The sequence below is a fragment of the Harpia harpyja genome, chromosome Z (assembly GCF_026419915.1).
Source record: "Harpia harpyja isolate bHarHar1 chromosome Z, bHarHar1 primary haplotype, whole genome shotgun sequence".
Lineage (NCBI taxonomy): Eukaryota > Metazoa > Chordata > Aves > Accipitriformes > Accipitridae > Harpia > Harpia harpyja.
Genome location: NC_068969.1, coordinates 4,883,474 through 4,898,425, shown reverse-complemented (window position 1 = coordinate 4,898,425; position 14,952 = coordinate 4,883,474). Strand labels below are relative to the sequence as shown.

Here is a 14,952-nt window from a genome sequence, read left to right as displayed (position 1 = left end):
CCCGGCACAGGGGACAGGAGCGACCTTGGAGCCTGGCCTGGGCTCACACGTGCCATCCGCTCAGAGGCGGTGGGTGGCCGGGGCACAGCACGGGACCTCAGGGCGGCACCTCAGAGTCGCAGGTGGCCCAACAAGGGCCTAAGGTCTAAGGCGGCCCAACAAGGGCCTGAGGACTCCTTAGCGCTTCGGCGATGTGCTGCCTCCGGCACTTTCTGGCGGTGGGACCGCAAGCTGGGGAGTCACGGCGGAAATGGCCTTTTTCCGTGGCAAGGAACTGCCTTTCAGAGTCAGCGTGAGCCTTTCCGTGGTGGGGTAGGAAACTGCGAGTGGCTGTGGGGCAGCTTCGGAGGTGGTGGGTGGGAGCGTTGATCTGTTGGAGGCTGGAAAGGCTCTCCAGAGGGATCTGGACGGGCTGGATCGATGGGCCGAGGCTTGTCAAGCGCTGGAACGGGCTGCCCAGGGAAGCGGTTGAGTCGCCATCCCCGGAGGCGTCGAAAAGACGTGTAGGTGTGGCGCTTAGGGACACGGGTTAGCGGTGGACTTGGCAGTGTTAGGTTAACGGTTGGACTCGATGATCTTAAGGGTCTTTTCCAACCTAAATGATGCTGTGATTCTAATTACCATTCAGTTATCGCTTAATCACCACTTGATGACCACGTGATCTTCATTCGATCATCGATTGATTACCACTTGATCATCGCTTCATCGTTAATAAAACCCTCCGAGTTAAGCCCACGGCGATGACTTCTCTGACTAATTCACCCGTGACACCAGGACGAAAACCAGAGGGTGTCTCAGGCCCAACCAGAGCAGGCGAAAAGGAATGCCAAGTCCAGGACTGGAGAACCCAGGTCCGAAATGCAATTCGGGACGAGGATAGAAACCCGGAACCCCCAGAAGCCCTTCTGCGATACTAGCGGGCTGACACTGCTGAGAGGCACTGGAGGCTTCCCAGGCTGCCTCCTTCAGCTGCTGCTTTTAGAGTGTCCTCAGCCACCTTCTTCTGCCAGCCACCTTCCAAGCCAAACGCCGGTCCTCAGGGTTTCCTTCTCAGCAGGCTTTCTGAGATTTTGCTCGGCCTTCCGACGCCAGGGCGTTACGGAGCTCCGTTCGCTAGATGCCGACAGAGGCGAGCGGTGCCAGGGAACAAGCACCTCGGTTCGGAGCGAGGCCGTGCACGACCACAGCGCTTGGGGCAGCTCCCTTTGAGCTCCGTTGCTCGGGACTGCCTGGGAGCTCACATGGCAATCCCCCTGAAGAGCACTGCCTGCTCCGGCCGTGTCTAGACCTCACGTCTTCCCAGTCACGGCAGGCAAGAGCAGAAGGACAAAGCGCTGCCACCGAGTTCTCTTTTGGACCCTCTCTACCTCCTTTCCTTCCTCATTGCCTCTTTGCTGGCAGGAAAGCCCATCGGGTCTCCCGGGTTCCCCTGCCTTCCTCAGAGAGGACAGCTGCTCCCTACTGTAGTGAATCGACTCGCATGCTGCGTCAAGGCCTGTCAGGGAGGCGCTCAATGCACACACCGTAAGACCAGCTGTAGTTTGCCTGAAGAGCAGAGGGTTGTTCACATCTGTACAGCCAGCCCAGGGGATTCTCTTTGCGCTTTGGTCACCGTTATTCTTTGATTCAGCCTTCCAGCTCTCCGCCAACTTCCGCGGAGCTGTTCAGCCGTCACTCTGCAACCAAATCTCTTCTCCTTCCTGCACTAGAAAGGTACTTGCTGGTCTCCAACGGGAGGGAAATCCTTTTGGATGACTGACATTTCCCAGGCCCCCTGTTACCTTGCCGTAGAGCACGTGTGGGTTTTTTGCTCTAAAGGGCACGTGACGGGACTCAAGCCCTCAGTAACAGGTACTGCTCTGGCTCTCCTCAACTCTGAGGAGTACGTCCCTGACCAGGTGTTTGCAGTCTCTCTTAAAAGGGATGTCTTGGCTTGTTCTGCAGGAAGGAAGCCTTCAGTTGGTGCAGCAGCAGCAATCACGTTGGAGAACAGGACCCGGAGCTGGGGAACGGGGAGTGGCCTTTGGCTACTGTAGAAACACGAGCTGCAGAATTCTTCATGTCACAAAGACAGACGTGACACCGACCTCAGCTTTCCAAGAAAAGGAGCTTTGCCGCTTTGCCCCGATTCTCACTCACCTGGGCAACGAGGATGGGCAATGGGTTATAGCCTTGTCAAGAAGGAGAGAGAGTTGAAGCGTGTCAAAAGTCACTGGGGCCGGGGCGCGTGATTTTGGGGGGCGAGCCGTGAGGGCCTGTCATGACCCAGACTGGACAGACCAGGGAGTTGTGTTTAATTCGAAATTCCCTTGGGCTAAATTAAGGTGAAACGACACCAAACGATCGGTTAAAGATTTTATTCATGACAGAAGCCAACTGAACTGGGGAGGCGTGGTAGTAGGTGGCAGGGTTTCTCACAACGGGAATTGGCATAAGACTGCTTCTGTAAACCGTGTAACCATATACGTGAATTCAGGGAGATCCCTCCCGTTGAGTCAGGAGGTTCAGAGCAGACCCCCTTGCTTTCCAGACTCCTCCTCAGAGAAGGGCCCGGGGCGGCTGCATCTACTCTTAGTCTCTGACTTGGTCAGCGGTTTCTATCTTGAAACGGATGAGGTGTAGGGATTGTGGCAAAGGAAAAGGAAAGAGAGAGGAAGACAGAGAGAGAAAAAGGAAGAGGGAAAGATTTCACCGGTCCTGGGGCCGTCCAGCGTTGGTTCAGTCAGCCGAGGTGTCCGGTCAGCCGAGGGGTCCAGTCCCGGTGGGCTTGTCCAGTGGACAAGTTTCTTCTTGTCCTATCACAAGTTACTTGATAGAAGAGACCAGCACCCACCTCACTACAGTCTCCTTTCAGTTAGTTGTGGAGAGCGATAAGGTCTCCCCTCAGCCTCCTTTTGTCTAGACTAATCAGCCCCAGTTCCCTCAGCCGCTCCTCGTAAGACATGTGCTCCAGGCCCCTCACCAGCTTGGTTGCCGTTCTCTGGACATGCTCCAGCATCTCCATGTGTTTCCTGTAGTGAGGGGCCCAAAACTAAACACAGGACTCGGGGTGCGGCCTCACCAGTGCCGAATACAGGGGAACGATCACCTCCCTGCTCCTGCTGGCCACACTGTTTCTGATACAGGCCAGGATGCCGTCGGCCTTCTTGGCCACCTGGGCACACTGCTGGCTCATATTCAGCCGCCTGTCAACCAGCACCCCCAGGTCTTTCTCTGCCGGGCAGCTTTCCAGCCACTCTTCCCCAAGCCTGTAGTGCTGCGTGGGGTTGCTGTGACCAAAGTGCAGGACCCGGCACTTGGCCTCGTTGAACCTCATACAATTGGCCTCGGCCCATCGATCCAGCCTGTCCAGATCCCTCATAGAGCCTTCCTACCCTCCAGCAGACCAACCCTCCCTCCCAACTTGGTGTCGTCAGCAAACTTGCTGAGGGTGCACTCGATCCCCTCATGCAGATCATTGATAAAGATATTAAACAGACCTGGCCGCAATACTCAGCCCTGGGGAACACCACTTGTGACCCAACTTTTCTCCTGCTTCCAGGGTTTGTCAGCTTTCTATCAGCCACAGCTTTGCCTGATTCCCACTCGAGGTGACTGGAGGCAGTTTTGCTCCTGCCCCACTTGGCTTATGTAGTTTTGGGCTGTCCCCACTCGGGACATCTGGTATAACCCCTTGTTCCCGCTCAAAACATAGCCCCATGTCAGCTACCGTGAAGAAAATTAACTCTATCCCAGCCCAAACCAGCACACCTCCCCTGTAAAAGAGAGGGTTTTGATGCCAGGACAAATGACAATTTGCCAGCTTGGCATAGCACGGGTGCCCTGAGATGTCTCAGGCGAGGCAGGCTGGGCTAAAGCTTCTCCTCCTCCTCCTCCTCTCCGGGTTCTGTGGTCTAGTGGAGCAGCTGGGGCTTTGCCGCAAGGACACCCTGGGTCCCGGTCTGCTGTCCTGCAGGCAGCAGCACAAGCCAGGAATGACACTGTCTGCTCAGCACGCTCTGGGTGTTCTCCATGGGAAGGACAGCATGGGACTGGGCTTGTTGTTACAGCTTTATTAAAAAAAATAATTTATTAAAATACAGCTGTTTTCCAGAGGAGGATTTCAGTTCTTCAGGGCTCACCAGGGGCCAGGAGCACAGTGACTGCAGGCTCCATCCTGATCTTGGCATCTCTCTTATCAGGATGAAGATCGCCTCCGCTGCGAGAATCCTGACCGAGAGTTCAGGGTCTTTCACCAAGGGCAGAAGGGCTGCAAGAGAAGGAAGCAGAGCAGACATGACCCCCCACTGCCTGCAGAGACCCCCAGGAGTCCCCTCCAGACCATGGCACCCTTCCCAGGCCCCGTCCCCTGCCCCACCAGCCCCTACTTGCCATCGCAGATATCCCACAGCTTCTGCCTGCTCAGGTTCCTCGGGTGCCATGCGGCAAGACCTTGCTGCCAATGCGGTGGTGGGGACTGGGGCCAGGCTGGCAGAAGAGGGACCCTGGGGACTGTGGCCCACCGATGAACCTGATGGCCACCTCTAGCAAGGTGGCTTGAGTGTCCTGCAGGTACAGCAGGCTCTGCCAGAGGTCTTCTTCCACCCTCTTCTTGTTGTGCACTAACTAGAGAGAGCACAAGGGCACAGGGACTGGTACGGACCCTCCCAAGTTGGCCGGACCAGTACCTCCTCCCAGTACCCCCCTTCCCCCTGGCAATTCCGGTCTCCCAGCCAGAGCTGGGAGAGGTTCAGACAGCCACAGGCAGTGGGGGCCCAGGGATGCTGAGACCCCCTCTTTCATATTGCTAGGGCCCGTATGAGCCAGCATTTCCAAAGGGCCATTTTTAAAGCCTAAAACCAAGGATTTTGGCCCTAAAATGGGGCTTTGGACCCGACAAATGGGTCTTTGGATGCTCATTATATGCCTCGGACATTAAGGAAATGAGGCTTTGAGCCCTAAGCGAGGAGTTTGTACCTTAAAATGAGGGTTGGGACCCTACAATTGAAGTCTTTCAATCCTAGAATCAAAGCTTTGGACCCTAAATATGAGGCTTTGGGACCTAACCCTGAGGCTTTGAGCCCTAAAAGTGGGCTTTGGACCCTCCAAATGAGGGTTTGGACACTCCAGATGCAGCTTGCACCCTAAAAATGCCTGTCTGGATCCTAAAAAAGAGGCTTTGGACCCTGAAAATGAGACTATGCAAACTAACACTGAGCCTTTGCACCCTAAAAATGAAGGTTTTGGAAACTAAAATGAGGCTTTGGAAGGCAAAACTAAGAGTTTGGAAAGTAAAAATAACGCTTTGGACTGTATAAATTCAGATTTAGACTCTACAAATGAGGCTTTGGTCCTTCCAGATCAGACTTTGGGGCTTAAAAATGATGCTCTGGGCCCTTAAAATGAGTCTCTGAACCTTAAACATGGAGCTTGGAACTAATAAATTAGTTTTTGTACTCCGTATATGTGGGTCTGGACCTTAAAAATGACTGTTTGCACCCCCAAAAGTAGGCTTTGGTCTTTTAAATTTATGCTTTTTGCCCTAACATTGAGGCTTGCATTATAAAAATAAGGGTTTACACTAGAAAAACTCAGGGTTGAATTTTAAAAATGATGCTTTGTAAAGCACAAAATCGTACTTGTTCACTGTAGCTATCTCCATGGCAGGTTAAATTTCTCGCTGTCTATTCTGTGTTTTAGTTTCCTTCTCACGCAAACCGTGGTGACAAACAGTACCCAAAAGGCTCTGGTGCTTCCAAACAGTGGCTTGATGGCTTGCGTAACCTACCTCTAGCCCCACCTCAAGGAACGTAGGAATGGTGTTACAAGTAAATAAGGTAGTGTCCTGCTTTAGGAAGAAAGTGTGTTGGATTTTAAACCCTTGGGTAGGACAGGAGGAGCATGTCTTCTTGGGTCAGTGATGAGCGTTGGCATGTACTATCTGATCTAGAGTTGATGTCTGTCGCCACTTTAGCTCTAGAATTACTCCGAGACCCAGGAAGCTCTAGTTTCCTTAGGCTATGACCTAAGGGAGTCAAGATAAAGACAGTTTAACAAGTGCAGGGAATAAAAAAGGAAACCAATGGATGTGACAGAAACCACCGACCACCTCTCACCAGCAGGCAGATGCCCAGCCATCTTGGTGCAATGGCTGCCTTGGAAAGACTCCCCCAGTCCTGGTTTTCTTGCTGAGCATGACACTACATGGTATGGACCGTGGTACCCCTTCGGTCAGCTCGGGGCAGCTGTCTCTGCTGTGTCCCCTCCCAGCCAGCTCGCTGGGGCAGCAGAGTGAGAAACAGAGAAGACCTTGGTTCTGCATAAGCACTGCTCAGCAGTAGCTAAACATTGGTGTGCTACCAACGCTGAAAACAGCACTGTGCAGGCTGCGATGACAAAAAAATTACCTGTATCCCAGCCAGGCCCAGTACAGAAACCCTTCTGTGCCCGCTCACAATTCTTATTCCTATGAGAAACCCATGAAAAATAGGGCATTTGACTTATCGGGGAGAAATGTGAAAACACTCCCGATCTCTGGCTGGCATCTTGCTTTACTTGCATGACCTAGAAAGTCCACACAAGTCTACGCAGTTTCTTCTGCACCTTGGGAAAGGGCTCTCTTGCCTCAATTTCCAAGGAGAAACTCCCAAAAGCAGCACCATAGAGGTATTCCTAAACCTCGCTAACTGAGAGCCCCCGGCAGCAAATTCTGCTGACTAACACCGGGCCCGACTCACCCTCCCTAGGACGAAAACTGTAGATTAAGGGACGCCTGGAAAATAGGACACGAAAAAGAAGTTCCAGGTGTTCAAAGCTACATTCATATTATTATGTCAGCCCAACAGTATAAGAACACAAGGCTGCCAGATTAAACACAGAAATCACATCAGTTTTTCCCTCGTTGCATGTTTCTGCCGTGCAGACCTCATCAAGGTCTGGCCCTGCCAGCTGGACGTCCCCAGCTCCCCGTCAGCCGTATGATGCAACAGCCCATACGACAGGCGCCCGGAGCTCTATGACGTCACCGGGCATCTCCGTGACGAGCCGAGGCCTCTCCCCAAGGCCACATGGCAGCCGAGACCGCAACCTCTCCTGTGTGATCGCTGCCTGCCGTCGCTCTCGCCGTGCTCTGCGACCGAGAGCTGCAGCGGCCGACAAGCTCATCCGCACCCAGTCCGATGGCCAAGGCGGAGAAAGGTGAAGCGTTGCTGCTCCTCCCAGGGAGGTTTCATGCTGGGTCTCCGCCAGGGAAGCCCCTCAGCAACTCTCCCGCTCTTGCCGTAGGCTCGGTAGCCACCTCCGACATGGACGGAGCCTGGGTGGGCACCTGGAGACCTCATCGCCCACGCAGCCCCATCATGGCCCAGTTCACCAGCCCGGGACCCAAGTACTCGATCCCCGGGACAACAGGTAAAACCACCGTCACAAGTGGGGTGCACCACATCCGCTGCCTCCGGGGGACAAGCAGCCACGGCTCCGTTCCCCGTTGCTCCAAGCCTCCATGCTCTCAGCTGCAGCAAGGACGCTGGCGGGCCAGAGGAAGGCTCAGGCTGCTCTGGGGAAAGCCCGGGAAAAGAGCTGCCAGACTCTGCTGAGCACAGAGGTGGCTGTAGCAGCACAGGAGGAAGCTGCTTCTCTGTCTTTGGTCCGAACTTGCTGCTCCCACCTCATCCTTTTCTTCTTCTCTTCTTTTTCTTCTTCTCCTCCTCCTCTTCTCCTCTTCTTCTCCTCCTTCTTCATCTTCTCCTATTCTACTTCATCTTCTCTTCCTATTCTTCTCCCCCGTTTTCATCTTCTCTTCTTCTCCTTCACCACCACCTTCTCCTTCACCACCTTCTTCTTCTCCTCCTCCTCCATAATAGCAGTAAGGTTTCAATTTCTTTCCCACTGGGGCTGCGGGAAAGCAAAACGTGACAGAGGCAATCTTTACATTTGCTTTAAGTTAGCGTAGCAACTGTTTGGGGATTTCATACTTCATAACAGTTGCATTTTGGTGCTATTCTGATTAATTGCACAGTGCCTACACTGTTCTTGCTGGAAGTCATTGTACCATTGTATTGGCCTGCCGGTATCATTCTTGGAGGACAAAAACCACACAGGAAGGGAAATTCTTGAGGCCGGCAACTCCAGCTACTCCACTTAGAAACTAGCTTTAAATATGGAGTTGCAGGCAGGTGTCCTTTCACAGGCTTTTCTTCCTAGGTTACCTGGTTCACAATCCCACCAAAACCAAAGCCCCTGCGTACACTTTTCAAAGGGCCAAACCTCCCGGCACAGACTGTTGCTCTCCGGGCCCTCGGTACTACGTCCAGCCCTCCATCACCAGGAACGGGAAGTACGTGGCTCCGGCACAGCACATGGGCGGACTTCCCAAGATAACGGCCGAGGTCACCCCTGGACCAAGTGAGTACCGTTTCTCCAGCACTTCTTCCAGGCGACACAAGCACGCCTGCCATTTTGCCCTGTGCTACCGGGGCACAAAACCATCAGCTCGCGTCCCGAAGGAGCTTCAGAGGTTTCCAGACAGAAGGCAAACATGGCTGAGCACCTCCTCCTGACCTTTCCTCTTTGGCTTGAGGAAGAGAGCCCAGCTTCCCTGCTTTTCTCTGCTTCTCCCTAGGTGACTACTCCACCGACAAGGCCAATCAACACCTCTACAAATGCGCACCGGCGCCGTCCATGGCCTTCCGGCACAAGGCCGTCAAAACCAACGAAACTCCAGGTAAGGGAACTCGGGGAAATACACACGCTTGCAGCCCGCACGTCCTCCAGGGAAAACCTGCCGGGCAGCTTTTTTGACAGGCCTAGCGAAAAGCCTACACAGCAGGGCGCAAGGGTCTCTTGACGAACTCGCTTGATGTCCCGGAGCACCAGCTTCTGCCATCCCACAAAAGAACGGGCAACTCGGGCTTGGAGCTGCCGACACACGCCGCGTGCGACAGAAGACGGGGGCGTTGGGAGAGGGGCGCGACATCCTTCAAGCTCCTCGCAGCAGGCTTGGCAGGCTGCTTCTCTCCCACCCAGGCGCTGCTCCTCTCCCCGCCAGACTCACACACGCTCTCTTCCCGTTCCCCTTCCAGGTCCTGGCACCTACACCCTGCCCAGGCTGGTGGGACCCAACACAGCCTACACCCACGCCAGCCCCTGCTACTCCATGAAAGGGAAGAGTAAGCACAACGGCTTTGCTGAAGACCTCGCCAAGGTGAGCTACGCTTCTCTGCTGTCTCGCAGCTGCTCTCCTCAGGGCCAAAGGGCTCCGACGCCTGCTGCAGCCTCTCTTCACGACCGCTTCCCGGCACCAGCAGCAAAACCCAAGAAGCCATGGGTCCCGTGGCTCTCCTGCTGCCAACAGCAACACCGACACCCGCCATCCCTCGCTTTCCAACACTAGCAGTTTTGGTGGGGCAAAACTCATCGGCACTAATGGGAATCTCCTTCTCCTCTGCGAAATCTGCCTCTCTGCAGGGGAGCAGGAGGGGCCCTTGTTCCAATCGCTCCATGCCTCTCACGCCACTTCTCTGGCCAGCCAGCTCAACTAGCGCAGCCCACGTGGGCACCCGGCAAGAATCAACTTTTGTTGTTCTTGTTTGCTGCCTTTTGTACCCAACAACCTCCCTGCCTCTCTTACAGACGCCAGGTCCTGCTGCATTCCCCAAGGTGGAAGTGGACACCTACAAAAAAAAGGCTCCCATGTACAGGATGGGAAGCAAAAGTGGAATTGGAGGCGACAAAACAGTGAAGCCAGGACCGGCAGACTACTGCCCGGGCAAGGTAAGGCAGCCTGCCCAAATCTGCTCCCCTGCTTTGCAACAACCAGCCCTTAAGCATCTCCCCCTTCCAACGGGGCTTCTCAGAACTCCAGACCACCTTACTGGAGTGACAAACCGCAGGACAGCGCAGGACGTCTCCAGGTGGTTCCCTGCTACACCCCCCCACCATGGAGATGCCTACTGGGTGAGATTCGGACCCTCAGTTATACCGAGTGCTTCCCCGGGAAACTCAGAAATCTCTGTAGAGTTTTTCCATAATTTAGCGTGCTTGTAGTCGACGGCGTTATTATTTGCACGTGCTTTGCAGACAGTGTACCTATCACCGGCAATCCAAAAGAACCTGTACTCCTCTTGCTTTAATAAACTGTACTATTCATTAAAATCTAGCCGTGATAGCTCGTTGAACGTGACTAAACTGAAAGTACAGTGCACTATTAGTGCATCTGTAATCGTGATAGTTCAATATATCGAACGTGGCCGCACTTAGAGTGCTGAATTGGGCATCCCTCAGAATCTAAGCCTGGCCGCCCCCAGCCCCTCTGATATCTGAGGACAAGCTGGAATGCAAGGGGGGTTATTTTCTGCCAAACTTCATTACGCTTTAACGCAACAGTCACCTTGTCACCATCACTGTGTCACAGTCACCGTGTCTCCTTGTCACCATCACCAGCACTGTGTCACCATCTCCGGCACCATGGCACCATCACAGTCACCGTGTAACCATCACTGTGTCACTGTCACCATCACCATCGCTGTGTCACTGTCACCATGTCATCATCACCATCGCTGTGTCACCGTCACCATGTCACCATCGCAATGTCACCGACCCCACCATGCGGTACTTGGCCCTCTGGGAATGGGCACACCATCAGTGTCAGTGTGTCACCATCACCATCCTGCTGATGGATGGCGGCACTGTCACCGTGCCACCGTCACCACGTCACTGTCACCATCACCACTCCGCAGTACTTGCCATGCTGTCATATGGTGCCACCCAGTGCCCTCCCAGTGCCCCTCCGGTACTCCCCCACTGCTCCCAGTGACCCCCATCCCCCTCAGTCTCAACACCCCCGACCCCCGTTGACCCCCCCGTCCACTGCCATGCAGGTGCTGGAGCGGCAGTTTGCAGAGCAGTGGCGGGGGGGTTGCGGCGCTGCCAGTTCGAGCATGGCTGGGGGCTGGTGCGGAGCTCCTACGGGCAGGACGTGGCCTGGGGGGTGTCCCTGCTGCAAGGTGGGGGGGAGGGGGGGGATGGGGACAGGGATGGGACGGGGACACATGGGGGGGCCCTACGGCAAGGCAGGATTTGACCGTCCTCTCTCCAGCGCTGAGGCAGGCATTGGCAAAGCACGGTGCTTGCCCCTGCATCAGCATCTTCATCTCACTCACAGGTGGGGATACAGCACTCACCTTCCGGCACCAGGAATTGTCAGATAGGCGGAACGATCCCCCCGTCCATCCAGCGCTGCAATAAAGAATGCCTGCTTTCTAAAACTCCAAAACTGAGCCTTAGAGCGTTTCTGAAGTGCTGACTTAACAGTAACAGTGTCAGTTAATCCCAGGAGCCACAGGCCCTGTACCTGCTGCCATCGCCTCCTCTCCATCAACTGTTTTCCAGTCTCTTCCACCTCACCCCAGCTCAGATACTCAGGGCTGACTGGGGGCTGGCGACCCTCGGGGCAGCCGCAGGAACCGCTCCGACCTTGGTTGTGGGGTTGTCCCTGGGGCTGAGCACTCGGGCCCAGGGCTGGCGACCACGGAAGGGCCCGTGGGCCGTGAGGAATCCAGGTCCCCCCCAGACCCGTCCACGCTGGGAGATACCTGCCCCTGCGCCTGGTCCTGGTCTTATCCCTATCCCTATCCCTATCCCTATCCCTATCCCTATCCCTATCCCTATCCCCCTGCTCGCCCCGGCTGCCCCCAGCCCCTCTCTCCTCCATTTCTCCTCAGGCTGCTCAGCCTCCCGCCCCTTCTCTCTGTGACTGACAGGCCGCCTCCGGCTCCGCTGATTGGCTCAGCTGTGGCCAATGGCGCAGCTGTTGCCAGGCCGGCAGGGGCAGCCGAGGCCTCTCCTCACAGAGCTGCCCCCCGCCGCTGGCGAAGATGGACGGATGGATCCACGCAGTGACGTCCGTGGCTTTTTCTGGGAATGCTGTCCCGGAGCCCAGCCAGAACTAGGGCCGTGCCTTCCCCACCCCGCTCTTCCCCCGCCTTGTTAGGTCTCCTTGCTGCCACCAGCTGGTTCCCAAGGCTGGGCCCGGTCCGCTCTCCTGGAAGGCCGGGCTGTGGTCTTGGCTTTTCGCCCTGCTCCCTCCCCTCGGCATCCTCAGCTCCACCACCTCAGGGTCACTGCAGCCAAGGCTGCTGCTGACTCAAATCCCCAACCGGTTCCTCCTTGTTCACCAGCGCCAGGTCCAGCAGAGCACCTTTCCTTCTGGGTTCCTCCATCTCCTCTGGGTTCCTCCATCTCCTTCTTGGTTCCTCCATCACCCGTGCCAGCAACTGCACTCTAGAAGCCTCCTAGATTGCCTGAGCCCTGCTGGACTGTCCTTCCAGCAGGTACCAGGGTGGTTCAGGTCCCCCACGAGGACCAGGGCCTGTGAACGTGAGGCTTCCTTCTTCACTTGTTTGAAGAAGGCCTCGTCAACATCTTCCTCCTGAACAGGAGGTCTCTAGCAGATCCCTGCTAACACGGCAGCCACCTTGGTCTGTCTGCTGACCCTGACCCACAGGCTGGCTCCTGTCCCACCCCAAGCAGGAGGCAACTCCACCTCCTCGCCTTCCCGGCCGGTCCTTTCCGACGAGCCCGCGTCCGTCCACCGCAGCCCTCCCACGGTGCCATCTACCCACCACACCTCCGTGGTCCCAGCGTGGTCACAGCCCTGTCATCCCACGCAGATTCTGGCCCTGCCAGTGGTTCTCCACGCTGCGTGCGGGAGCGTGCAGGCACTTCAGGGAAGCACCAGCTGTGCTGCTTTCCCCGGGAAGGGGACGAGAGCCTCCTCCATCGTGCTGCCTCTGTGTTGGGATGTGCGGGAGAGGGGCTGCACGTGTTCGCGCTGTGGGGTATGCGTGGACTTTACTCCCTCCTGCCCCTACGAGCCGTTCTGGGATCACGCACGGGGCGGGGGTGTAACCCCTTTAGACCATCACCAGGCACAGACCAGTCAGTCCAGCTGGGAACAGCCCCAGAGCTCTTTATTTTGTATTTTTAGGTGGATCTGAGAAGCTGAGAAGCCTCCCAGCCCCCTTTTGCTAACAGCCGCTGCTACAGCCGCCGCCTCCGGCACCTTCTCCTCCGCTGCGGTACCAGCATCGTGTGCTAGGGAGGAAGAAAGCAAGCCTGTGACCGTGTGGACAGGGAGAAGGCAGAGAAATCCTGCAGGCGTCGCTCAGGCCACCAGTGATGGGATCTGCTTGCGACGAAGCCTCAAGCTGTCGATGAAGAGGGGGAGACCCCTGATGCCCAAGGCCATGAGAAGGGCCCAGGTGCAGCTGATGAGCCTGGGGCTGAGTCAAGTGGGGCAGAGACGCTGGGGGTCCCGTACAGGGGTCCCCCTCGGGGCAAGGTGTCTTGGGGCAGGACTCTGCGAGGGAAGGACGTGCTCTCTGGTTTGGAACGGGGAGAGGCAGCCATCGGAGGGATCCCTCTGTCTTCAGCCAGGACTTTCACGTCCCACATGGAAAGCCAACTCCAGGTGCCCAGGCAGCCCCCTTGGCTGTCAGGGAGGTCCAGCCCAAAGCCAGCCTCCAGAACCTGCTTCTGTCTCACCAGGGGTGTCAGAGAAATGCCCTCTTTCCCCCAGGGCTGCCCTCGGTGGAGGGATGGGCCTCGCAGCTGGGGAAGCACCATCCCTCTTTGGAGATAGTTACCAGGGGAGCTGCCTCTGCTGCTCCAGCTTCCGCCGGTTGTTCTCGGTGACGTGCCTGAAGATGGTCCTCCGTCCTTGATGCGGCTCCAGCCTTCTGAGGACCTGGGCCGCTCGTGGGGAAAGGTGGCTGCAACAACAGGGAAACGTCATCCCTCAGCCTCTGCTGGAGACCCCGTCTGCCTCTGCCCTCGCACAGCCCCTGCACCCACCCGGTGCCGCGTGTGCTCAGCCCTTCACCCTGCGGTGAGCTTTGGGTCTTAGCTGCGGGGGTAACCCAGGTCATGCCCGCGTTAGGAGACGTCGGAAGGTGTCCTACGCAACCCCAGGACGCAGGGACGGGGGACCCGGACATCCCTGCGGGGTCACGGCCGCTCGAGTGCCCCCAGGCTGCGGCCGGAGCCGGCGCACACTTACTCGGGCTGGAGTCTCTCCAGCTGGGCGGCTGCTGCCATCTCCTCTGCTGGGAGAGGGTTTTCAGCCTTCCTCCACCTCCCGCCGACCTCCTTTCTCCTGGGCTGGCCTGGAGGGTGGGGAGCCCGAATGCCTCCAGTGCCGAGCGCCTGCCGAGGAGGAGACGCTCTCAGCAAACCAGACGGCAAAGAGAGGTGCCGTTTCCCAGAGGACCTCTCAAAAGGAGCCTGCAGCGGGACCTGGGAGCCGGGAGGCTCAGCACCAGCGTGCCCGTCATCGCGGCTGACGGCTGCTTTTGCCCCTCGGGTCCTGCTGCCAACCTCTCCCTCACGGGGATGAGCGGGCAAACCCCTGCCCTGCGGCCGGGTGTCAGTCCCGCTCCCACCCCCCTGGAGACCTGCCGCCCCGACGGAGAGGGCCGCTGCTGCTCTCAGCGGTGTCAATCGCTGCCCCGTACCTGGGGCGGTTGTCGGTCCTCCCCTGCAGACCAGGCCTCCCACGCCACCCATTCTGCCTTTGCTTGCTGTCGCCGCTCTTCCCACCGGGTCTTCACTCGCTCCCACTCTGCAGACAGCTGCCAGACCTCCTGGAGGGGACAGAAGCGCAGCAGCAGGCAGGATTAGTCCCAGCTCCCGGCGGGGCTTCCTGCGGGTCTGACCCGTGTCGGTGCCCCTTGCCTCAGCCGGTCGGTCGGCAGCGCTTTGCCCCTAACAGATCAGGGGCCGTGGAGTCACGCCAGGCTCCTCAACTCACGGCAAACACAGCGGAGTGACCAAAGACCTCCACTGTCAACGACCTAGAAAGGACTTGTACGTTTTCCATAGCCCCCGGCCAGAAGAAAAAGTGTTTCATGACAACCCGGGGGCAACAGCAGGCGGGAAGGGTGTGCAGCACCTTCCTTTTCCTGAAGAAGATCCGAA

General features: G+C 56.9%; 2 protein-coding genes and 1 non-coding gene across 3 annotated transcripts; 2 read left to right on the top strand and 1 right to left on the bottom strand.

Moving 5' to 3' along the window:
* The first annotated feature begins 5,891 nt into the window (after positions 1-5,891).
* On the top strand, positions 5,892-5,976 carry LOC128137935 (small nucleolar RNA SNORD45). Its single transcript, XR_008233921.1, has one exon. It is a non-coding gene; the product is annotated as a small nucleolar RNA SNORD45 (small nucleolar RNA).
* A 175-nt stretch (positions 5,977-6,151) lies between these two features.
* Positions 6,152-10,833, top strand: LOC128137875 (outer dense fiber protein 3-like). The gene is made up of 8 exons (XM_052779109.1): positions 6,152-7,176; positions 7,264-7,389; positions 8,182-8,382; positions 8,600-8,701; positions 9,060-9,181; positions 9,610-9,933; positions 10,391-10,587; positions 10,809-10,833. Exons 1-8 carry the CDS (start codon positions 7,158-7,160, stop codon positions 10,831-10,833), a joined length of 1,116 nt encoding a protein of 371 aa, XP_052635069.1. The 5' UTR covers positions 6,152-7,157.
* Positions 10,834-12,915: 2,082 nt separating this feature from the next.
* Positions 12,916-14,854, bottom strand: LOC128137874 (uncharacterized). The gene is made up of 4 exons (XM_052779108.1): positions 14,786-14,854; positions 14,036-14,739; positions 13,623-13,748; positions 12,916-13,071 (listed from the first exon to the last, which is right to left on the bottom strand). The coding sequence occupies exons 1-4, from the start codon at positions 14,852-14,854 to the stop codon at positions 13,005-13,007; spliced, it is 966 nt and encodes a 321-aa protein (XP_052635068.1). The 3' UTR covers positions 12,916-13,004.
* Positions 14,855-14,952: the final 98 nt, after the last annotated feature.